General features: G+C 32.3%; 1 protein-coding gene across 1 annotated transcript; it reads left to right on the top strand.

Moving 5' to 3' along the window:
* Positions 1-1,576: 1,576 nt before the first annotated feature.
* On the top strand, positions 1,577-26,815 carry LOC128385596 (serine-rich adhesin for platelets-like). The gene is given in 6 exon segments (XM_053344479.1): positions 1,577-2,404; positions 5,709-6,624; positions 6,627-6,919; positions 8,726-9,961; positions 11,329-13,497; positions 22,155-26,815. Coding segments are annotated over 6 exon segments (7,791 nt in total). The 5' UTR covers positions 1,577-2,176; the 3' UTR covers positions 25,104-26,815.

Below are 26,815 nucleotides of genomic sequence, written 5' to 3'. Positions count from 1 at the left end.
CGAAACGATATCAAGATTCGCGGATGATTATCTGTCGGAGTTCGCGTTCATCAACCTGCGCCAGAAATCACATCTTCTCTGTGTATATGCTGACGACATCTTCATCAGCCTGGACATCAGTGTCAACCTCCTTAAACAAAACAACTCCATCAGCTACTACAAAGATATAATCAGTGAACTGAATAGTAGGCTCAGACCACTCGGGTTATCCACAGCTGAAAGTAAAAGTCTACTAATCACAACTCACTTGATAGGAAACCACATCAGCAGCCAAGGACAGATCAATTGGAACTCGAATGCGAACATCCTTGGCTTCCAATTCACCACAACCCATACCTCTCACTACATTAACTCCCTAGAGATAATCAACAACCTCGAAAGACAGATCAATAAAATCAACCTCCCCAGTGGACTAATTCACTCCCTTCCCACCCATGTCATCACCACCATCACTCAGTCCATGTTAGAATCCAAAATCATAAGTCACTCACCCATACTACTAGCCAATAAGCCGATAACATCATCGATCTTTCAAGAAATTGAAAGAATGACAGGTAAACTTATAAGGAAAAAGCTGAGGATCAAAGGAAGAGATTCATGGAATCTGAGTTACAAAGCCCTGAACCACACGCCAACAATTGACAGAATGGTAAAATTTACGGTAAAATTCATGCTATCCAGACATCATATTCTACCCTCAATCACTGAACAAATTCGTAAAAATTGTCCAGAATGTCTGCCGTCGATAACCAACAACAGGATATGGTGGGGACTAAATCCGATGTCGAAACAAGCAAATACAGATATAAAAAATAAACTCTGGAAACAGAAATACAGTGACAATGTGACCGCCGCCGTAATACTACAAGAAAAGAAAAAAACACCATGGAAAGTAATGAACAAACAAATCAGACTAACCCTCGGATTCTACAACTTCCTCCTCCCTGAACGGTGCGAGTGTGGCAGCCAAGTAAACGACCATATTCACAAGATAAGTCACTGTCCGATAAACAAGGAAACGAGACAATTTATTGAGAATCAACGAGGTGGAGAAAACATCATAAAATTCATAATAAGAAACAATAACACCTCCACAAAGTGTCACCTAAATGCCATCAACAAAAATATATTCGATTCACCAGCCTCAGACTCAGCCGAAAACTCCCACCAACCACCATGACCAACATCATCAACTCCATTAACCCGAAGTACATCATCATGAATACAACAATCACCACCAATTATACACAAAATAATCACCTCACAATTATACATCAAATTATCACCATTTATTTAATCTTATTTTATAACATTCAGATCAAATTATTATAAAATTATCGCCAAAAGTTAAAATGAACATGAACACCAAGAGCTGGCGCTGAATAAGCTGCTCTTACAATGCTGTAGAAAAGCAAAGCACAATAAAACTCAAATGTTCTCTTTCTTTTTCTCTCTCCCATTAATAAAGAATTGTGATCATCATTACATTTCTCTTTCTTCTCTTTCTTTTTGCTTCTCTTTCTTTCTCTTTCTCTTCATCACCATCATCATCTTTCTAATTTCTCATCTGTGTTTTTTTCTTTCTTATTAATCATCAAACCTTCTATTGTTTATTTTTTTCCTCTGTTTTAGTTCCCTTTTTTTATATCTACACATATAAACATTCAACAAAAATCTATAGTAAATATAATCAACCAACAATTGGAAGAAGAAAAAATCAAACAAAAAAAAAGCCAATCTCTTACATAGTAAATGGTGAAAAATTATTCTAATCCAAAAGAGAGAACAGATAATCCAACACCAAAATCATAATATACTTTTAAGTGAATTTAGTGTTTTCTTTTCTCTCTCCCTCTGTGTGTGTGGTTTCATATATAAATTATATTCCAATTGAAACATTACTTCATCATCATCATCATCTTTTATTTTATTTTACTTATTGTTTTATATATTCTATTCTCTTGGTATCATCATCTCTCTCTCTCTCTCTTTCTCTTGTATCCTTCTCTCTTTCTTTCTTTCTTTCTCTCTTTCTCTCTCTCTCTATCCGACAAAAACAGAAAAAAATATGAGACCAACTCCACCACCATAAAGGATTGATTGTTGATGATATCCATTAGTTTAACCTTTGTAAAAACCTTTCAATGGTTTGTTGGTAAGCCTTTTTGTGAATACCATGTCTAAGACACTGGAAGACAACAAGGATAAGGATAAGGATAAATATACAACAACTACAACTACCAACACAACTACTATTACCACCATCAATTCATCTATTAATACAACTGGATCAACCAATAATATTATTAATAACAACAATAATATTACTACTTGTGGGTTGTTTGAGGAAGAAATTGTTGATGGATTTGCAATATTCACCTTTCTTACTTACACTGATTTAGAGGTAAAGTGAAAATTTTATATAAATTCTATTCTCTTTTATTATTCTTAAGCTAATCTATTCCTTTGCTTGTTACAATATCTTCAGTGTTGTCTCATATTTAAACCATTTTTTTTCTCTCTCTCTATTTGTCTCTCTTTCTTGCTGTGTCTTCATCTTTATTTTTTTCTACTTCTCTTAATCTTTACTTCATTTTCACCACACACATACACCATTTCTGTTTATCCATCGTGAATGTGTGTGTGTGTATATAAGAGTGTTGAAAGTGTGTTCATCATAATGTTTATATCGTTAATATCTTTCCTTCATTGTTGATGTATGACTCGAGTCTTGTGAAAAGTGAAGTATATTTTCCTCTCTCTCTCTCTCAATATTATATAATATCAAGGTGAAGCAAAATAATTGAAAGGTAAAGGTTACTACCATCACCATCATCTTTTTTTCCTTCAACTACATAACCTGAACTGTTATTTAATACAAAAAAGACTCACACACATACACTAATACATTCAATAATAATCATTCATATATTTAACTGTTGTTGCATTTTTTTGTTCACCTTTAGCTTCAACGCAACATAAACAATTACCTTTTGGTGAATAATTATTGAGTGTTTTTATTTATATATATTTGTTTCAACAAATGACAGTTTGTTAACAATTTATTGTACAATTCCTATTGAGTTGATACAATCATTTAAAGGAGTAAAAAAAAGGGATAGACATTCAAAGAAAGATAGAAAAGTGAATATACTGAACTGAGATTTTTTACTATTCATTATTCATCATGGTTGATGATAAAATGACTGTTCAAAGGAAAAAAGCTCAGAAAAAATTGGATACCATCGCCCTGATCACTTATTTCAACATAATCTCCATGGTACTTAATCTGATTTATATCCTTTACGTAATCTACCTGTCAACGGTATTTTCATCTAGTAAGGTTGATATTAACACCATTGGTCCAAGTGGAATATCAAAAAATCAAAATGAATTGGATAACTTTGATTATCATGTTGTTTTACTTTTAATTAATTCAATCAATTTATGTGGATTATTATCGAATTTCATTGGGATTCTTCGTTCAAATTCAAAGTTCATTGTTTTCTATTTTTACACCAATGCTGCATGGGCCTGGCTAATCGTTTTGTATATTATCTTTCTAATATCCTTAGGTTTGTCTTTTCTAGCACTTTCAACTGTCCAGTCAACCTAATTTCTCATCTTAACATTAATTATTATTCATAAACATGTAGGGTTATCTCAATTTCCCTCTTGTAACTAATGAGTCCATCTTAAAGACTAATCTTTTTTTACTGTTACAAATAATGAAACCTTCATGATGATGATGATGATGATAATGTTATTAGTTTATGTGTGGATATATATACACACACATTTTAACAACATCATCTTTTTTGTGATTATTATTTGACACATCATCATACTAATCAAAAATAATCATTTTCTTCAGTGTTTTATCATGATGATGATGATGATCACATTATGATTATTAACCTCTACTAATATTTATCGCCACTTTTTGTTTAACTATTTGCCTACTTGAGATACCGAGAAGATTAAAAGTAACACCATACAAAACATACAGTAAAAATATATAATACTGATTGTTTGAAATGATGTTCACGTTAAATTGACTCCAATCAGTTATTTTAATGCAAAACAATCATGGTTATTATCATGATTGTTCCTCCTCTCGAATGCATTCAGTCATAAAATTCATTTTATTATTCAATGTGATAGAATCATTAGTCATCTTAAATTCTTTCTCTCTTTCTCTCTTTTCATGGCTACGTTTTCGTTGACCAATGACCCTTCTCCCTCTCTCTCTCTTTCTCTCTCTCTCTCTCTACCTCTCCGTTTCTCCATTTCTCTTTTCTCCTTCTCTTCCATTTTTACGTTATCTTCCTTTACCATCATCTCATCATCATCATCCTTTTCTCCATCTTTCTGATGATTTTTAGATTTTGTTTTGATCTCACTCTTTCTCTCTCTCTCTCTACTCTAGCTATACCATGTTATAGTGGAAATGATGAAAATTCTAGTTTGTCTCAATGTTTCACAATTGGTTTTATTGCTTTAATCTTACTAACTTTCAATGGTATATTAACCTCGATAATGTTTATTAATTTTAGACAATTGGTAGAGATCAATACGGTTATTCGAGTTGAGTGTCACCGTCTACTTTCAGATCATTTTAAAACGAGCGATTTTAGTTCAATAAAATTTGGTGCAAGAAGTACAGTTGCATCAGAATTGAATAACGAATTGACAGCCGCTGAATTTGCTGAAGCTTTTAAACGTATGGGTAATTTAGACGTATCAGTCGGAAGTGTCCGAACCATAGCCTCAGACGAACCTAGTCCATATCCTAAACCAACCGTTTACTAATAATAACAAAGCTACAATAATATAATAAGATAATTATTATTATTAAAAGAAAAATAATTATAATTTGAAATAATAAACAAAAATAATCATTCATTTAATAAATAAATTATTTTTCATCTTCTCATTGATAATACTAATGATAAACCTCTTTTCTTATATGTATTAAGTATGTACATCTCTCTCTCTCTCTCCCAAGCCAGTCATCATCATTATCAAACCTTAAAAAAAGCTCACGGAAAACTCAACTAATCATCATTATCATCATCATATGTTTAGATTGTTGTTGCTTATTGTAATGACTTGACTAACTGTTGTAGACTTAAACACACACACACACACACATGATATGAAGCCGTTTGATCATCTCCTTAACACCTAATCTTAAATCTTGTTTAACTCCTTTTTTTTCATCTTCATCATCTCTTTTTCAAATTCATCATCATCTTCCTTAAAGGTTTAGAGATGAAGAGATTGTATCTTCAAATAATCATTATGGGTTCACATTTTTATCCTCTCTTCTTGTTCATATTCATACGATATCATAATCTTTTAATTTGAGTTACTTTTTTGTTCTTCTTTTTCTATCTAAATATATTTCATGATACAGACACAATAACATACGATTAATACATGTTATTATAAATAATAATATTCGAGTAATCAGCTAATCCGAACATCACTAATCTTCACAAACTCTCTCATACATCAACAATAAAACGGCCATTTTTTTTATTTCTCTTTCACTTTTTCTCAGACCCGAAATAATTACATTGTCATACTATTTTTTTACTATTAATTCATTCACACCTTTATTTCGTAATGTAATTATCCTGATCATTATCATCACCACTAATAATATCTTTTCTCTCTCTCTCTTTGTATTATTTTTCTTAAAGGAAACTGTTAAAGAACAAGAAGCTCTTATTGAGGAGAAAAACATTGTCACAAATAATTCTACTAAGGATAATAATAATTCACATTCAAATAGTGGTAAAAGTAAAGATATTGATAGAGTTAATAGCAATCATACAAGTAATAAGAAGACAACATCATCATCTAATTTAACTGGTAAAAGTGCCTCATCAACAGTCGGTGTTGTTTCGAGAAAACGAAATTCACCGAAAAAATCAAATTCAAATAAAGAATCAGCTACTAATAATGGTAATACTCCTACAAAGGAGACTGGTAAAAAATCATCTACATCAATGGTGGGTAAAGGATTAACATCTAGTACTCATTCAACCAACAACAAATCAACCGGTAAAAATAAGGACAAGGACAAGGATAAAGATAAAGACAAGGAAAAGGATAAAGATCATTCTAATCATAATATTAATCCTAATAATAATCATCATCTTAATAATAGTAATACAAATAATGGTAAAAACCATATGAGTTCATCAACCGGTAACAAGGGACATCAACATCAACATCATAATCACCATCAACAGCAATCACAACAACCTGTAACATCATCTGGTTTATCATCTTCATCATCATCATCAGCATCATCTACATCAAGTGATGGTGATGGTAGTGATGGTTTCTCGGTAAATGGACCAATTAATGTTCATCATCACTTAAATGATGATCAAAGTGACCACCAATCTGCTGTTATGAGTGATATTATTGTTAAAGTAGGAGGAGGAGGTGGAGGTGGACGAAAATCAATTAAAGAACGGGATGAAAGTGGCAATTCAAGTACCAATAGTAAATCAAATAGCTCAAAAGGTTCACATGTCAATAGTACAAGTAAAAGTGTTACCTTGAAGCATGGAAATCATTCCAAATCTAACAACACCACAAACACCACACTTCATCATCAACATCAACATCATCAACACCTTCTTCCACTGGGAAGAGTAAATCGTCAAATAAAATTTGCCACGACAAATCATCCAAAAATCATGAAAATCTATCATCATCATCATCGTCATCATCTAGTATTGTTACATCAATTGGCACAACGGGTCCAGGCAAACACAAGGATAAAGGTTGTGAGGCTAGTCCATCATCATCATCATCATCATCAACAACAGCAACAACAACGACTAAGGTGAAAAAGAGATCATCTCAGTCATTGACCGAAGATAATCATCATCAAAAGGTAAGAATGAGAAACTAATCGAATGAGAAAAAAAAGATGAAAAATCTTGAAGAAAATGATGATAATCTTTATTATTATTATTATTCTCATCATCATGTTTTCATCTTCACTTTATTCACTATCATTGATACATAGTCAATCTCAATGTAATTGTATCTCCCTTTCACTATCCAATCCGATGATTGGAATATGTTTAATATCTAAATTTTGATAATTATCATGATCGTCTTCAGAATCTTAATCCATTTTTGTTCACCATCAAGGTGCTAATACGGAGCTTGATTATAAATACTATCTGATTAATGATTCCCTGGAGGTTTGCGTTTCACCAAATTAACTTGAATCCCTCCAAGGAATCAATTTTTTTCTTTCCCTTAACTGTTAATCATTAGTTACAATTTTATCATCCTCTTTCTTTCAATCATCATTTTCCTTTTATTTTCAATATATTGTTTTCTTGTTGTTGTTTTTATTCATTTTGTGTATTTGTTAACATGTAGATCTCATTGAGAGAAGGGAAAGAGATGAACGCCCAGTAATTCCATTCAACAGAAGATTGTGTTTATTTCTGATTTTCATCCTTCCTCTTCATCATGTATAGTCTTCTCTTGCTACCTGAATCTTTGCTGGTTTCTTGCTGATTAAATGGATTACATTTTCTATCTCTCTCACTCTTTATCCTTCTGCTTTTAATAATAAGAAAAAGAATAAAAAGAAACTAGATAAGATTGAATGATGAAAGTAAAGGTGGAGAAGATGAAGATAAAGTCATGTTAGTTTCAGACTTTGACACAGAGCCATTGACATCTTCGGGAGAGAACTAGAATCTCTCTTTTTACCTCTCTCAGTTTCTCTTTACTTCTTCCTTTCCCTCTTCATCACCATCTTCCTTTTCTTCATCTTTCTGATGATTTTTAAGATTTTGTTTTGATCTCTCTCTCTCACACACAAACACTTTTCTAGCTTTACCATGTTATAGTGAGAATGATAAAATTCGAGTTTGATTGAATGTTTCACAATTGGTTTTATTGCTTTAATCTTACTAACTTTCAATGGTATATTAACCTCGATAATGTTTATTAATTTTAGACAATTGGTAGAGATAAATACGGTTATTCGAGTTGAGTGTCACCGTCTACTTTCAGATCATTTTAAAACGAGCGATTTTAGTTCAATAAAATTTGGTGCAAGAAGTACAGTTGCATCAGAATTGAATAACGAATTGACAGCCGCTGAATTTGCTGAAGCTTTTAAACGTATGGGTAATTTAGACGTATCAGTCGGAAGTGTCCGAACCATAGCCTCAGACGAACCTAGTCCATATCCTAAACCAACCGTTTAGATATACTATTGATGATAATAACAATAGTTTAATAATTACGCCAGCATAAATTTGAAATACTAATCATTTATTTAACAAATTAATTATTTTTCATACCTTCATTGATAATACTGATGATAAACCTCTTTTCTTACATGGATTAAGAACGATCATTAGAGATTATCGGCTCTTTCGTCTCTCTCTTCCCTTTCTTCCAAGTTAATCATCACCATTATCATCATCATCATCATATGTTTAGATTGTTGTTTTTTTTGCGATTACTTAACTAACTGATGTAGATAGAGATAAACACGTGATATGAAGGCATTTGATTATCTTCTCAATAACTAATCTTGTTTAGCTCCTTTTTTACTATTACTACTCATTAATTTACACTTTGATTTCGTAATGTAATTATCCTGATCATTATCATCTCCACTAATAATATCTTTTCTCTCTCTCTCTTTGTATTATTTTTCTTAAAGGAAACTGTTAAAGAACAAGAAGCTCTTATTGAGGAGAAAAACATTGTCACAAATAATTCTACTAAGGATAATAATAATTCACATTCAAATAGTGGTAAAAGTAAAGATATTGATAGAGTTAATAGCAATCATACAAGTAATAAGAAGACAACATCATCATCTAATTTAACTGGTAAAAGTGCCTCATCAACAGTCGGTGTTGTTTCGAGAAAACGAAATTCACCGAAAAAATCAAATTCAAATAAAGAATCAGCTACTAATAATGGTAATACTCCTACAAAGGAGACTGGTAAAAAATCATCTACATCAATGGTGGGTAAAGGATTAACATCTAGTACTCATTCAACCAACAACAAATCAACCGGTAAAAATAAGGACAAGGACAAGGATAAAGACAAAGATAAAGATAAAGATAAAGACAAGGAAAAGGATAAAGATCATTCTAATCATAATACTAATCCTAATAATAATCATCATCTTAATAATAATAATAATACAAATAATGGTAAAAACCATATGAGTTCATCAACCGGTAACAAGGGACATCAACATCAACATCATAATCACCATCAACAGCAATCACAACAACCTGTAACATCATCTGGTTTATCATCTTCATCATCATCATCAGCATCATCTACATCAAGTGATGGTGATGGTAGTGTAAACGATGGTTTCTCGGTAAATGGACCAATTAATGTTCATCATCACTTAAATGATGATCAAAGTGACCACCAATCTGCTGTTATGAGTGATATTATTGTTAAAGTAGGAGGAGGAGGTGGAGGTGGACGAAAATCAATTAAAGAACGGGATGAAAGTGGCAATTCAAGTACCAATAGTAAATCAAATAGCTCAAAAGGTTCACATGTCAATAGTACAAGTAAAAGTGTTACCTTGAAGCATGGAAATCATTCCAAATCTAACAACACCACAAACACCACACCTTCATCATCATCAACATCAACACCTTCTTCCACTGGGAAGAGTAAATCGTCAAATAAAATTTGCCACGACAAATCATCCAAAAATCATGAAAATCTATCATCATCATCATCATCGTCATCATCTAGTATTGTTACATCAATTGGCACAACGGGTCCAGGCAAACACAAGGATAAAGGTTGTGAGGCTAGTCCATCATCATCATCATCATCAACAACAACAGCAACAACAACGACTAAGGTGAAAAAGAGATCATCTCAGTCATTGACCGAAGATAATCATCATCAAAAGGTAAGAATGAGAAACTAATCGAATGAGAAAAAAAAGATGAAAAATCTTGAAGAAAATGATGATAATCTTTATTATTATTATTATTCTCATCATCATGTTTCAATCTTCATTTTCTTTACTATCATTGATACATAGTCAAGCATAATTATTAGTTACAGATTAAGTTAAATTATAATCTATGTTTACAGTTAATCAAGTAATCAAATTATCAAATAGTCAAGTGCAAGATGTGAGATATAATCTTTATAATGATTATGATTGTGCAATTTTAATTCAATAAAAACATTTAATTGTTTCACTTGGTGTAACAATTAGTGAAAAATAAAAAGGTTCACAGAGATTTAGATTATGATGATAACCATGATGCGTATCCCTTTCTCTCGTTCTCTCTCTCTCTCTCTCTCTCTCTTTATTTCTCTCCTTCATCTCTTTCTTTTCCCACTCTCTTCTTCAGTATCATCTTTCTTTCTTATTCCATCTTCTCATGAAACCTACAAGTCCAAGAAACTGATCTCTCAGACTCGAAATGCAAACAGATTAACATGATCGTGTTATTGAATAACGATAGATGGCAACACTACATTAGTTCTAACCCAATATTTTGGTTCTAGTTTTTTAGGTTCGGCCATTTTTATTTGTGAATAAGCAAAGCAACTGAAACGTTTCTCTCTCTCTCTCTATCATTGTATTTCTCTTTATCTGCTACTCCCTCTGTCTCTCTCTCTCTCACTCTACTTCACTTTCTTATTTGCCTTCTTGAGTTATCATCTCTCTTCTCTCTCTCTTTCATATATATTGCAAACATCATCATCTCATCATCATCATGTTTTTATTCACTTTGCTCTGCTCCATGAGAGGAGCTCTGAATGATGAAGAGTGTAACATAGTCAAGAGACTATTTTGATTTTCTCTTTTTTTCATCATCATTTTCATCTTCATCATCTTGTTGTTTTTTTTTATGAATATTGTTTTCGTTTTTTCAAATATATAAAAAAAAAAATTTTCTTTCTTGTTCCTACAATTAAATTAAATCTAATTGTGACTAATTTGTTTACTCAAGGAAATACATTCATGATTCATGTGTTTGTGTGTGTTTATATTTTAGAAATGAGGATTTATTAAAGCAATTTAATATTCAAATTGTGGTTACAATTAATTTCTTATTTATTCAATTGTGTGTTTATACACACATTGGTGTGGATTTACTAATTACTTGATAATTTGATTACTGTATTTGCTTAATCTTCTTGATTGTTATTTATGATGATAAATGTTGTTTATTAAATCGTAAACAAATTATCATTGTTTTTTTTATGTTCTCTTTCACTTCATTGAAAAACTCATCTTCTTCCTCATCATCTTTACAGAAACAAGGGAAAGTTTTACCTGTCAAAACGTCGTCAACCGTTAATTCCAAAAATTCCTCCTCATCCTCATCCTCATCCTCTCCTTCAACATCATCAACAACATCATCATCCAGCTCGTTAACAACAACAACAGCTCCAGTTACATGTTCATCGATAACTTCAACTTCAACAACTACACCGATTACCAGTTCAATCAGTATTCATGTTGGTGGTGAAGATACAAGTGAAAGTAGTGATACCAAAAGTTGTAATAAAGGTACAAAGGATAAGAAAAATAAATTAGATCACAATTTAATTAAATCAACCAGTAAAACCAGTAAATTATCATCTAAATTATCAACAACAACAACAACAACAACACCACCGGAGACTACAATTAAATCATGTATCGTAATGGGATTACTTTGTGAAAATGGTTCTGGAAATATTGAGAAAAAATTAACTAACAAATCAAATCAATCTGATAATCACAATTTATCATCAACATTAACAAGTCAACCTCCTCCATCTAAACGTAGGCGAACCACATCATCAACCAGTAATAGTGACCAGGCAACAATTAATAAACAACTTCATCGAGATGATAATTGTCATAAATCAACATCTAAATGCCAATCAAATCAAGAAGAAAAGTGTGATCGTGTAAATAGTAATAGTAAACATAATAGTAATAGTAGTAATAATAATAATAACAATTCTAATTCAAATAATATTAATAGTAATTCGAGTAATAGTGTTGACAATAATAGTAATGCACCTTCCCCACCATCGACTATCTCAAACAGTATTGAAATTAAAGGGATTGGAGGCGGTGATGATATTAAATCAACTGATATTCAATCAAATTTTAAATTAGATTCATTGTATCCCAGTAAGACGACATCATCTTTGTCACCATCAACAACAACCACAACAAACACTAGCCTGGTGATAACGACAACAACAACCACAGGAACGACCACATCTTCATCTTCAGTAAATGCATTGAGTATGTTTACACCATCAATGCATATGAATATCGCTGCATCATCAGCTGAAGATGGACCAAAATCTCCTTCATCACCTTCATCTACCTCAACAACAACCACATCCCTAGTTCCATGTACCATGGTTAATCCAACTGAGATGACAATATCACCAACAACATCAACATTAACGACAACAACAACAACAACAACAATTATCCGTTGTAAGAGTAATCAAAATGAACGAGGAGATAATCATAGTAGCAAAGATGAAATTGATACTAAAAATATTGTTAATAGTATTATAATTAAAGAAGAGATTGGATCTAATCAATCAAATGAATGCAATAATACCATTGATGGTACTACAAGTGGTGTATCATCATCTTTATCACCACAAGCAACCTGTAAATTAGAGGATGATAATATTATGGATACAAGTACAACAATTTTACCTGTACCTTCAACCTCACGGTCAACATCATCATCACCAATCAAAGATGAAACCAAATGTACTTCAATCATTGGATTAACATGTTCAAATGCATCTGACCTTAATGATACAACAACAACAACAATGAAGATAATCTCTGGGCAAGGACGTCGAGTCTCATCATCGTCATCATCTTCTTCATCCTTGTCATCATTAATCGTTGCCTCTTCAACAACACCACCAACAACAACAACTACAACCACAACTTTAACAACAATTTCAACATCATCTAATTCATCTTCGTCATCATCTTCCTCTAAAAGTCGTCGTCAAACAACATCATCATCATCATCTTCATCATCATCAACAACAACAACTTCAACCCTTGGTGTTGATCAATTGACAAAATGTAATTTAAATACCGCTGATTATAAAAAATGTGATCGTGTAAATAATTCAAACATAAATTGTGCCAGTAATAACAATAACAGTAGCAGTAATATTATTAATAATAGTAGCACAATGTTAACAACAACAACATCAAATTCATCGTCAACTTCATCAACTAAATCTGCTGAAGCTGCGATTAGCTTTAAATTGGATAATCTTTTAAGCGGTGTACCAACACCCAAATCTCCTTTCTGTGTACGAAGTCCCAATTCAAATCTGCTTACCGGTTTAACATCAACATCCCAACCAACCTCAGCCTTGACAACTAATGTCTTCAGTATGTTTACACCTCCAATCCATCTTACATCTTCATCATTCCAGGTAAATTCACATTTAATTTGCATCTAAATTTATTTTCTATTTATTCATTTGCTGTGAATCATTTTCTTTAGCTCTTATAATTTTCTCTTCTCAATTCTCTTGATGATAATTGTATACATCTTATACAATGAATAATATGTTATATCTTTTCAAAGATCGTTCTTGTTGTGTATTTTGTGTGTTAAATATCAAGTCAATCTACTGACTACATCTTATGAATATATTCACATAAGCAATTGTGTTGACAATGATATTAACTCTTCAACAGCTCTCATTCATCTCCAAACCCTCTCTCTCTCTGATCATCATTCTCATCATCATTGCCATATCGCTCATTCTCGTTTTCAAGTACTCTCAAGATGTTTCAAGTATACTATTGAGTACCTCTAGATAAGCAGATATATTTATCTTGGGAAGATGTGTATCCTCATCCTCATCATTTCTCTCTCTCTCTCTCTCTCTCTTTTGCATCCACACTTTCATAATTTCAATCATCATTATCTTCAACCTCTCTCTCTTCTTTCGTACTTATATTCTGTATGGATACATTTCTCTTCTTTATTTATCTTCATCTTCTCTTGATTATTATTGTTTGAAATTCCACACTATGTTTTAGCCTCATTCTTAACAGATCTTCTTAGCAACTTTCTTGAGATCTCTTTTTCTCTTTTCATCATTCACTCATAATCATCATCCTCTTCATCAAACCACTCATCTCGTCTTCTCTCTCTCTCTCTCTCTCTCTCTCTCATTCGAGACACTCACTTATTATGATTGTGTTTTGTACACTGTGTATTTATACTACCTCTTGAATACTCTCATTGAAGTCTCCTAATATATAACTGACTTTATATTTTCTTGTTAAAGAGAAAAGATTCTCTCTTTCACCTGGCTCCCCTCCCTTCCTCTTCTCTCTTTCTCCTCTTTCTCTTTCTTATTCCCCTTCCTTTTCTTGTTAATAGCCTGTTTAGTTGTTATATTAAATATCTCTCAAAGGTAAGAGAAAGAGAGAGATTTTTGGGAAGGAACCCATCCCTTGAGGCCCGTATCCTCATAGCTCTTATTAAGTTGCTTGAGATAACGATACCATCAATTACGCATTTTCATTTGATATGTTTGCAGTTAAAATAAATGTACAGTTGAAGTTAGCATAAGACTAAAATATTATCCAAAAAAAACATCGAAAGAGAAAAAGAAAGAGATGGAAACCATCAAGGACTCTCTCTCTCTCTCTCTCTCTGCCTTCTCCAAACTCATCAGCATCTTCATCTTCATCCTCATCATCCTTAACTCGTTTTATCTTTCTCTTTACACCGTAAATCTGTGGTAACTAACGCCCTGGCCTTTCCCTCTTTATCTTCCTTGTTCTTTCATCCATGAGAAGCTTTCAATTTGAACTACCTTGTTTTCCTATGTTAATCGTCTGGTTAACACACTCATTATACTGACACTCATTTACTCTGAACCATTTTAACTTAAACTTTTCATTAACAATAATTAAATCACATCATCATCATCATTATATTAAATATCTTTAACACTTACAATCAAGGTAAATAATAAGAAGCGGACATAGGTAAACATTAGAAAATATTACCATAGTCATTATCATCATCATCATTTCCATCAAGCTCATTGTAATCATTTTTTATGTATATATAAGATCTTTTTCCTCATCTCTTTTCACACACATAGACACGTACAATTGATCAGTAAGAATGAAAAAAAAAAAATTATTCAAACAAATAAAAGTTAGCAAATTGCTTAAAAAAACATTGATCCCTATTTTTGCCCATAGAGATTTATGCAAATCATTTATTACAATGACAATTTATCAGCCTTAAATCTTATTGTGTTTTTTGTTGCATCTATTTGTCTGCGTGTGTGCGTGTATTAGGTAAATAACAGGGAGAGAGAGAGAGTGAGTGTGTGTGTATTTAGTCAATGCAATTTAGTTTTTTTCACACCCAGCAAGAAGTATAAACCATTACATTGTTGATCTTATTGTCAATGTTAATCGTATTCTAATTGGCAACTCTCTCACTCTTTCTGTAAAAGAGATGATCAGAGAGAGTGAGAGAGAAAGGAATAACTTATGAAGCAACAAATTTACCATATATACTTTTGTATATTTCTGTAGCCATTGACACCAAGAGTACAAAATGTCAACCTTAAGGGGGTCATTGGGTTATAAGGTGTTTGTAATGATTATGTTTAAAGTGACGATGATGATAATGATGATGGAAACCTTTGCCTCCAGGTAAATATCTTTACAATGTAACAACAAAAATCAACACAATAAGAAACAGAAATTATTTTTATGGTTACCTGAATGTGTTATCCAAATTAGTTACGCCTCATCATTCATTGAAAATCATCCTCATCTTTTTGTACACATAATCAAATCCAAAGAAAAAGGTAAATGATGATGATTATTGTTGTTTATTACCTTGATTAAAGTGTCAATTTAAAACCATAATCTGTTAATCTAATGATAAAATTATAGTATTTAGTTATACTATTATGATTATCGATCGGTATTAAACATTTCAATGTCTCTTTTTTTGTTCATTGTTCAAGGTTAATCGTCAATCTAAAAAAGAACCAGTTTTTTTTATTGATTAAATTTCTCATTCTTTTTTTAATCTCTTGAGATTCTTGTCAGCTGATTATCATCATCTTCATGGTAATTAGTCGAATAATTTATTCCAATTCTCTCCTATCAAAATAATCATCACAATAATAATAATAATGATGATTAACAATTAGGCGAAACCATTAATAATGTATATTGTTAATGGTAAACACTTAACATAGTATAACATTAGATTAGTGAAATTAATAAGAAAAAAAAAAGTTTTTCAACAAAGTAGATTAACTTAAATCTAATCTACTAATATATATTCATACCATGGATAATTTATTAATCAATATAAATTATCCTATTAAAGATAAATTTTAACGGTTAATTTTATCTTCTTCATTTTCATCATCATGACGATTGATGATTAACGTGATTTGTGACAATAATAATCTTATGGATTAACTATTATAATTATCTTGTTGATATCGATTATCATTTTATTAAATTGACAAGTTTTTTTACTCATCTCATCAGCTGATTGATTGATACAATCATTTACGAGTGAATCAAATTGTTTATCAATCAAAGTCTTAGTTAAATTGTTTCTTTAATTAGTTAAATAATATTATTGATTTTTGAATTAATTTTTATCTACATTAAATGATTAATTTACTAATCACTTGTTATCTTAATTAAAGGTTTTAGTGAAATGATGATAATGATTATAATGATTATCATGATGATGATGATTGTCATTAACTTGACTAATATAATTACATAATAATTATTGATGTGACAAAAAATTTTTCATCATAATAATAGCATTTAATTCATTAATATTCATAATATCAACTATTATAATTGTAACAATAATGTGGTTTTTATTATCATTATCGTTACAATTAAAGCTAACAATTAAAACATTATGTTGATAAATTGATTTCACAAAGTGTATAAATAACATAAAGATAGAAAAACAATTAACTGATTGTTATATTGTATGTTTTTTTACTCCTTGTGATTCAGTCAATTAAATCATTTAACAAAAATTAACTTTCTCCTAAGTGTTTACCTGTTAATATTTATTGTTTTTTTATATATATACATTTCAATGGTTAATATCATATAAATAATTAGTTGATTGTTGACGGTTGAATTAACCATAATTTGTTGTTAATTACTCTACTGTAACAAAGTATTATTATCATGATTTTCTGAAAGTGTATTATTATCATTGATTGTATATTGTTTAATCATCATCTTCATGTGTATATCTAATAACATTAATATGATGTTAAGTTGTTTTATCTACCATTTAGATTGAGAATCATTGAGAAAACAGACAAAATTGATTAACCCTCAACACAATCAAGTAAACTGTCACCATCTAAATGATTGATTAACATAGTTTCTTTCTTTTCCCACCACCACTTCTTCCTCTCCTCTTCCACCTCCTTCTCTCCTCATCATCATCATTTCTCTCTCTCTCTCTCTCTCTCTCATCTTTTTCTTCATCTTCTTCGATTCTCTTTTTTTTCCACCATTGTTCATGTTCTGAAAACTTCCAAATCAATTGTTCCTCTCACGCATGTTAACTGTATCCTAAGAGAAGAAGAGGAAGAAAAAAAAATCTCCCATAGACATACATAAGTTTCCATAGACAGAAGCATCTGAGGAAGAGGAAAAAAAACCAAGATGAAGATAATTTATCTTCTTATTATTATCACTTTCTTTTGATATAATATTATCATTTTTATCATCTATACCTCTTTATGGTTACACATATTTAAATGTAAATGTAAATATACATTTATTGTTAAGCAAATCACTTTAAATTGTTACTAATCAATAAGATGAATCAACAAACGAGAAATTATTCAATTGCAAATCTTACAATAAACAGTAAAAAAAAGTCGTAATTCAGATAATTGGTGATAAGATTAACTTAATTGCTTAATATGATGATGATACTGATTGAAATTTGCCAATGTTTATTAATGCTTTTTAATCATATTAATATTATTATGTGTGTATATGAAAAGCTAATATAACAATGTTATTATCATTTAATAACAATAAATATGATAATAATAGAGTGAGAATCAAAATAAATCAATAACTTGTCAATTATCATTTGGTTGAGTTGATGTCAAACAAAAACTCATATTTTTTTCTTGTCTGTTATCATCATATTATTTAATAATATATTAATATTATTTTTATTGTTATCATCATCATCATCATGTTATTATACATCATAACCTATCATTGATCATTATCATCATCATCTCTCTTTCTCATCTTCTCTTTCTTATCATATATTATATCCTGAATAATAATCTATTTTTTATCTGAGGTATAATTTTGCTTTCCTTATGCATCATCATCTTTAACCAGCTACTTCCTCTTCATCTTTATCATCATTAACAATTACATGGTCGTTAAAGGGGTTTCTCTCTCTCTCTTCTCTCTCTAAGTGTGTACATTATGTTCGGGTGTACTTCTCAGTATCTTCTCTCCATCGCCATCATCATCTTGAGCTTGATCCTCCTCTTCTCCTCCCTTCTCCTCCTTCTTGCGATTTTTTTCTCCATGAATGTTTTTTTTCCTCTTTTCTTTCTCAACACAACTTATTCTCAATCAATGAACCTTAAGATGGAGCATTCTCTTTTTCTCCATTTTTTTTATCTTCTCTCTTTCTCTGTCTCTCTCTCGCTCTCTTGAACATATTACCTTTACTTTTGGTTAAGTGAAACTTCTATGGAACCTTAGGCAAAAATGAATGAACCTCATCTTCTTGGTAGATATTATATCTATTTGTAAGATGATAATGATGAAAAGTTTATAACTTAAACTAATTCGATTAATAGACTCACGATTGTTACAATTTATGTAACTCATTCTTCATCATCATCCCTTTGTACTATTAAGTTTTTTCATCTTCTCCCCTCATCTCTCTGCCTCTCTCTCTTCTTTGGTTTTCATCATCTTCATTTGATGTTATCTCAATTCCTATCATCTCATGCATCTTCTTGATTATCATCATCTCACTTCTTCTTTCTGCTCACATCACTTTAGTCTTTGTGATTACTTCTCTCTCTCTCTTTCTCTCACTCACTTTCTACCTTGTTACATTTCTCGTACATTGTTATATTCATTGTGATATCTTCTCTCTCTCTCTCTCTCTTATTCATTGTAAAAACACCTATAATTAGGAAAGCATCATTATCTTCCTCATCACCACTGAGAGAGAAAGTAAAAGATGATTGTGATGAGTATTGCATGAGTTACATGCTCTGCATCCGCTGCTTGTAAAATTATAGGTTAAATGGTTAACATGATGATGATAATAAACGATAACTTTAACCAAAACCCACTTTTCCCGCAAAACTTTTCAATATAATAATTGTTATAATGATGATAATAATACAAACGGATATTTTGAATCCCTCCTTTTGACCTAAGCCTATGACCTTTTCTCTCCCAATACTACCTTCTGCTTATTTCAAGCATCATCTGTGGATAGATAAATACAATATAATATCAATGTCTCTCACTCAATATCAAGGTCTCTACTCTTAGGTCTCATTTAATTAGGAGGAAGGAGGATGTAAAGTAAAAGCCACAAGTCAATTCAGTGTTGTGAAATAGAGACAATATCAAATGCTGATGATGACGAAGATGAAACTGAGAGCGAGAGAGAGAGAGAGAGAGAGAGAGAGAGAGTCAAAGGGAGAGTAAAAAAATAATGTTTCCAAATTAACTTGATGATCCGTAATTGAGCTTTTATCATCATTATCTTCTTCTGAATTCATCTTCTTGATTTGTTCACTACCCAAAGAATGTTAGTCGATGATTATGAAGATAATTTAGTTCTTATGATGATAATGATGATGATGCTAGAAGAGGATAAATGGAAAGGCTAAAAGCACAATCATTTTGAGGGTAACCTTCTTGTCAACAGATTATACATTATTGGTAATGTTGTTACATGTTATTATTATCTTCATTTTTTTTTGTTTCTCTTCCTACTCCTGATTCTGCTCCTTAATCATCAGCATGATGATTATATTGTTCCACCAGAATCATGAAGAAATGGAGACTTGAAACTCTGAATTATTTTCACTATTGATAAGTATTTCCAATAGTATATTGTTATTAATAGTATTATCATTATGTATTATCTTCATCTCTGTATTATTATTGTTATCCCCATGAATTATCATCATTATATTATCTTCCTTATTGTTGTTTGGTGTGAAAGGCTTTAAAATACATGATGAAAAAAATGATATAAAAACTAGTAAATCTCATGGAGGAGTTTTTTTCCTCTGAAAAGGAAAATCTGTTTTCAAGTAAATACAAGAAAAATTGGTTTTATATTTTGAGTCTTTTTCATAGTGGAAAAAAAATAGAGATGAAGATGAAGATGAAGATGGAGATGATGATGTTTTGTGTGTGTTGATAACTGAATGTGGATCCTTTCCCTTGCTACTTTGAATAAAAGACTTGAGATTTACTGTATTATTGTATAAACAGTTATTCTCCCATCTTGTCCCATGGCTATCATCATTATTATCATTATTATCATCAACCCACAAAAGAAGAAGGCAAAAGATGATGATAATGATGGAAATAGAGAGAGAGAGAGAGAGAGAAAGATGAAGATGAAGATGAAGATGAAAAGGACACATAATCTGTGAACATTTTGCTCTTTTTTCTCCTTCATCCTCCTACTCCTCATCTTCCCTTTTTCCACCTTTCCCTCTCCCTTTTCCTGGTAAAAGTAAAAAGCTCGATGATTTTCCTTTCTTTCCCTTTTCTACCAAATATATCATCATCATCATCATCATTATCATCACCATCATCTATGTAATAACATCACATAAGTTGAAAGAAAAAAATTGTATACAAACCAATAGACTCTCGGCTGTTATTGTATTAGTTGTTTTTTATATTGGACCTTTTCTAATGGCAATAAGGTCTTGATTGTAAATGATTTGTTATCGTGCTTATGTCCGATTAACTCGTAAGACTTTAACTCCCTGTTACCCTCCTACAGAAACTTTCCGTAAATCATATATGTTGTAGTAAATAGAAAAAAAGATGACAAAGTTTTCTCCTCTGCAATAAGTAGTTATCGTGGTACTTTTAAAATCTTATATAATTTCAATGTATTAATAATAATCAAACTCATTAGGGATTTTCTTTGGTGTCTCTTTCCATATTTTCTTCATTCCAATGAAATTTACACCATTGATATCATGGAAAACGTGATACTTTGCATTTGCTGAATTTCTCATGGTGATAATGATGAAATCCTTCAATGATCAATAGTATATTATTATCATAATTATGATAAGATTTTCATTGTCTCTCAAATTCACTTACCTTTTCAATTTTCTGTTTACTATTATTATAAATATCTAATTATCATGATGATAATTTTAATGATAATAATTATATATGAACATGTTCATTAACACTTTCCTTGTTCTCTCTCTCTCTCTCTCTCTCTCTCTCTCTCTCTCTCTCTTCTATGTATCTAATAATAATGTACTTATCATAATATTATGTTTGTTGTTGAAAGTTTGTATTTAAAAATGTTCGCACCTCCATTGCCTCGGGCTCTTTTCCATCGTTTCATTATTTTCTACTCTTATTGTCCCTCTCTCTCATTGTCTTAGGTGATTTTTTCTTTTTTTTTCATCTTCATCGTTATTATCTTCCTACGTGCAAACTTTTCACTCTTTTTTTATCCAACAAATTTTATTTTCGTTTCTCTTTCTGTCACAATTTTCACCATAATCATTATTTGGTGTTTCCGTTGGGCCGCAGGGGTTTGTTGTCAAGATTTTCTCTTACGTATAAAAATTCAGAGAGATATTTATTACCAACTTGAGCTTTTTGTAGTTGATAACATTTCAGAGAAAGAGAGATGATGTTGATAAACATTTACATTATTCATGATCTCTTTCACAGCAAATGAATTTGTTTACTTTCATGCATTCATATAGTTCTTGATAATTAATTGATTGACTAATTGGATTGTCATTTCTTTCTTTCCCATTAGAAACCTGGTCGTTGGAACGCCATGCATGTAAGAATAGCCTGGGAGATATTACGTCATCAGAAAGCATCTCATGGTGATAAATCACTGACAAGTTCATCATTATCATCAACCACAACGTCAACATCTTCCACTTTCCGTTTATCCTCACCGCTTGTCTCTACATCTTCCTCGTCTTCATCAAGTTCATCCTTGATCCCTGCATCACCTTCAATATCCTCATTTGGTAAAAATAGTCAATTACCCGATGATTTAATTAGACCACCAACCAACAATATCTTTGGCAACCTGATGCCACCTTCACCTCATCCCCATCAACCACCACATTCAAGACCAGGAGATATTTCATCTTTCTCCGCATCTCTTATGAACGCTGCTTCCGGTGGACTTAACAACCGTTCCTCTTTAGATCCAACCAGCCTTTGGAATGGATCACCTTTCGGTCTAGGCGGTCCATTGGGTCCACCACAGCCTCATAATCCTTTCTCAGTGGTACCACCTCATTCATCAACAGCCTCCTCCGGATCAACATTACCACCTCCATTACCCTCTTCAGTATCTTCCGCTCTCTCGTCGGCATCATATTCCGTCTCCACTCCGTCAATAGTTGGTCCAATACCTTCCTTGGGTAAACCAAGTGGAAACGGTTCATTACCCAGTGATATTTTACGACCTGCAAGCTCACTATTTTCCCTTCCACCGCGTCCCGGTGATATGTCACCCTTTTCAACCTCTCTGTTGAGCGCTGCCGCTGGTCATGTACTTGGACCTAGACAAGGACTAGATGCTTGGAATGGTCCATTTGCACCAGGATCAATGTCCGCTGCTGCTGCTCATAACTTCCTACGTTCCGGTTTACCTGGTTTTCCAGGATTTCCAGGTTTTAATAGCCTTGGACTACCTGGTCCAATACCGACATCTTCAGCTTCCGGTGGTCTTGGTTCAAGTTTATTTCCATCCTTAGTCCCACCTCCCCCATCATCTTCAGCATCTCTTGTATCAAGAGATGGTCATAATCGTGATATAACAAACTTACCAGGCCTTGGTGGTCACCCTGACCCATGGTTAACCAGTAATGGACGACCTGGGTCTGCTTTGTTTCCTGGTCTTTTAGGTGGTCCACCACCACCACCTCAACCACACCCTCAATCAACACCTTCATCAATTTCATCAGCCTGGGGAGGTCTTAAAGCTGAAGCAGAACGATCTGAACTTGATCGAAGGAAAGAAAGTCGAAGTACTTCTAGACTTGATTCACGATCAAAAGATGAAAATAAAAGTGATCATCATTCTCATCATCACCATCATAGAAGTAGTTCCTCTAAATCATCATCTCAAAATGGTGAAACTGAATCATCTCATCGTCGTGATTGGGATAAAGCTTATAATTCAAATAATAAACGAGAATATTCAAGATCACCGAGCGTTAGTAGTGGTTCAAGTGGATCTAAAATGATGAAAACAAGTTCCAGTGCCTTTAACGATAGACAACTAATTAATGATCTTAAGGCCAAAGATGATCGAAATAAAGAAATGATAAACAATTATAACAAGTATTATGAACGAAATCATAAACATTCATCGAATGATCATTCACATCGTGACCAGAAAACATCAAATAACAATAACCTTTTACCCGGTTCTTTGGGCATCTTGGGCAGTTCCAATTCGGGATCTTCATATTCTGGTGCCTCATTACCACCGCCTCCACCGCCACCATTACCACCTCATTCAGGTGTAGGTACAATGGGTCACAGTTTATCTTCACCATCATCATCGGCAGCAGCATCACTTGCATCACTTAACCTTCACATGAGCGGTAATCCAATGGATCATCGTGCTCACCTGATGGGTCTATTCGGCCTTACACCTGGACCACCACCACCACCCACTCCACCTCCCTCTTTGTGTCATACTGTCCCCCGTTCACCCCATGGACTTCCCGGTCCTCCATCTTTACATCCACCGGCATCTGTACTACCTCCTCCTGGTCTTCCGCCCGATTTTGGTAAATCTTTCTGGTCACCCTTTTTCCCGACTCACCCTGGTTTTCATGATTTTTCACCGAGAAATGAGTTCCTTGAAAGGGAACACCTTCTCCAAAGGTACAATATACTTAATTCCTCCGGTGGAGGAGCTCCGTTAACAGAGAAACTTGCCAAAGAGGGTCCACTCCATGCAATGTTAGAGAAAGAATCTCGAGAAAAGGAAGCCGCTTTTGCCGCTGCCATGGATAAAAGTCGACTTTCCAATTCTTCATCAACATCCTCATCATCTTCAGTATCCTCAATAAATGCTCATCATTCTCACCACCTTAGACCTGGTGAATCAACTTTACCACCATCACTTGTTCCTCCACACCCTCATGCCTCCATGGTTTCACCTTTTGGTCCAGGTCAATTGGCTCATGGAGCTGGTAGTCTAATTGGCCTTGGACCACCTTTACCACCACCTCCTCCACCACATTCATCATCTTCTCATCATTCTGTACATCATCATCCTCACTCACATTATTCACCAGTTTCAACCTCAGGTTCAGTTTCATCTTCAGCCTCATCTGTAGTCGCCGCAGCCGCTGCAATGATGTTCCCTCCCAATCCATATCTAAACAGTTTACATTCACTTTCCGCTTCCGCTGGTTCAAATGTTCGTACCGATCTTAATACCGTTAAATCAACATCTTCAGGATCTTCACTATCAACCTCAGTAACAATGAGTAAACATCAATCAATTCATCATATGCCACAACCACCGCCACCATTTAATGGTTTATCTGGTCCACCCTCACTGATGCCACCGTTAATTAACAATAAATTATCATCAATTGAAACCTCACCATTTGAAATGAATTGTATAAACAGAGCAGCAACAATATCATCAATGTCTAACCCATCAACACCTTCAGCGAGTGGAATGAGTTATCCAGATTTCAAAGAATCTAAATCAAGATGATAAACAAATTAACGAGGGAGAGATAATAACGATGCCAGGTAATGATGATAGTGATGATTAGTATTGTAAATGCCTAACAGTTTAAATTGATGATTGTTGATAATCACTAATTTTCATCCATCAATCAACACCCAAGGAAAAGATGAAATTTTTTGGCATCATTAACATGAATTATTTATATCCTTCAATTGTGAAAAGTTTGATGTGGAAACAAATCAACTTACACTCAAACAATCAATTGTCAAACAAATTCCATAAGACTTTTCCATCTTCTCATCAAACAAAACTAAATTAACGAGATAATTAACTGAATCAACTGATCAATCATTAAATTAGCTATATAAATATTATGTATGTAATGTAAATATAAATAATGATAATAATAATACTTACTATTATTATATATTGCATTTGCTATATTGCTATCATGTACATATATTATATTATTATTATTATTATTATATTAATTGTTACAACAATCAAGAAACTTATATGAATTGAAACAATTGTATGAATACTTTGAGCAACAATTACCAACACCAGTAGCATTGAGATTTACATGCAAACGAAGGATTTGATTTAATGGAAGATAAATGAAGCGCAACATTGAAAGGAATCAAGAATAATTAAATTGTAAAAGCAGCTTAACATTCACAAATCATTAACCTTAATCAATTGGAACAATTTATTTGTGGTCGATATTTGTATATTCAAAATGGCAAAAACATTACGCAAGAGGAAGTACAGGATATGGACGCTTTTTACTTATCATCTTTATCATCATCATCTCGTTTAACTCAACTCGCTCTCTCTCTTACTCCCCTGAATATATGTGTATATAAATGTTTAATTGCTAATATCTCTTGACGATTGTAATTGAAACTATTCTGTCTCTCTCTCTCTCTCTCCCTCTCCTCATAATCATCTCTCTTTAACAATGACTGACCATGTATTTCATATGATATATTTATATGGATGAAAACAATTGGATGCTAAATGATGATGGTCAAGACACTGAACAATTGGCTATTTTAAATGAAATGAGATTGTTAATCAAAGTGTAATCGAATGAGATAATCATAGTATAAGCAGAATGAAATTGATACCAAGAATATTTGTAAATAATGTTATAATTGTAAAGAAAAGATTGGATCTAATCAATTAGATGAATGCAATAACACCATAGGATAATTATGGTTGTAGACAAGGGTCATCATTATGTTCAACCAAACTTTAACATGGTCATTATCATCATCTCATCACCATGTTCAACAAAACGATCAACACCATCAAAAATGAATGTTACAAATGGATCTGAAATTATAACGGTACAACAACAACAACAACAATAATAACATTCAATCATTTAACAGTCTTTTCATCATCATCTTCATCATCTTTCCTCAACCTACTTTGCATCTCATTAATATATATAAATAAATATATGATACTCTTCATTACATATATATAATTTTTAATTAGCATCCTCCCAATCCAATGTATCTCCCGATTGTCATCATCTTCCACCTCCCATGTCACCCATGATCACAATTATCTCTCACTCACAAAACCACAAAACCACACACACAAACACACAAACATTTTAATTAACTCGTTGTTTTATCTAGTTCAAGGTCTTTTTATTTATTATCAATGTGATTATCTGGGAGATGATATCAATAATAACTAATAATAATGCAACAGAAAATCAA

This window comes from Panonychus citri, unplaced genomic scaffold, assembly GCF_014898815.1.
Source record: "Panonychus citri isolate SS breed McGregor unplaced genomic scaffold, ASM1489881v1 Contig00049, whole genome shotgun sequence".
In the NCBI taxonomy this organism is placed as follows: domain Eukaryota; kingdom Metazoa; phylum Arthropoda; class Arachnida; order Trombidiformes; family Tetranychidae; genus Panonychus; species Panonychus citri.
This window is presented reverse-complemented; position numbering and strand designations above follow the sequence as displayed.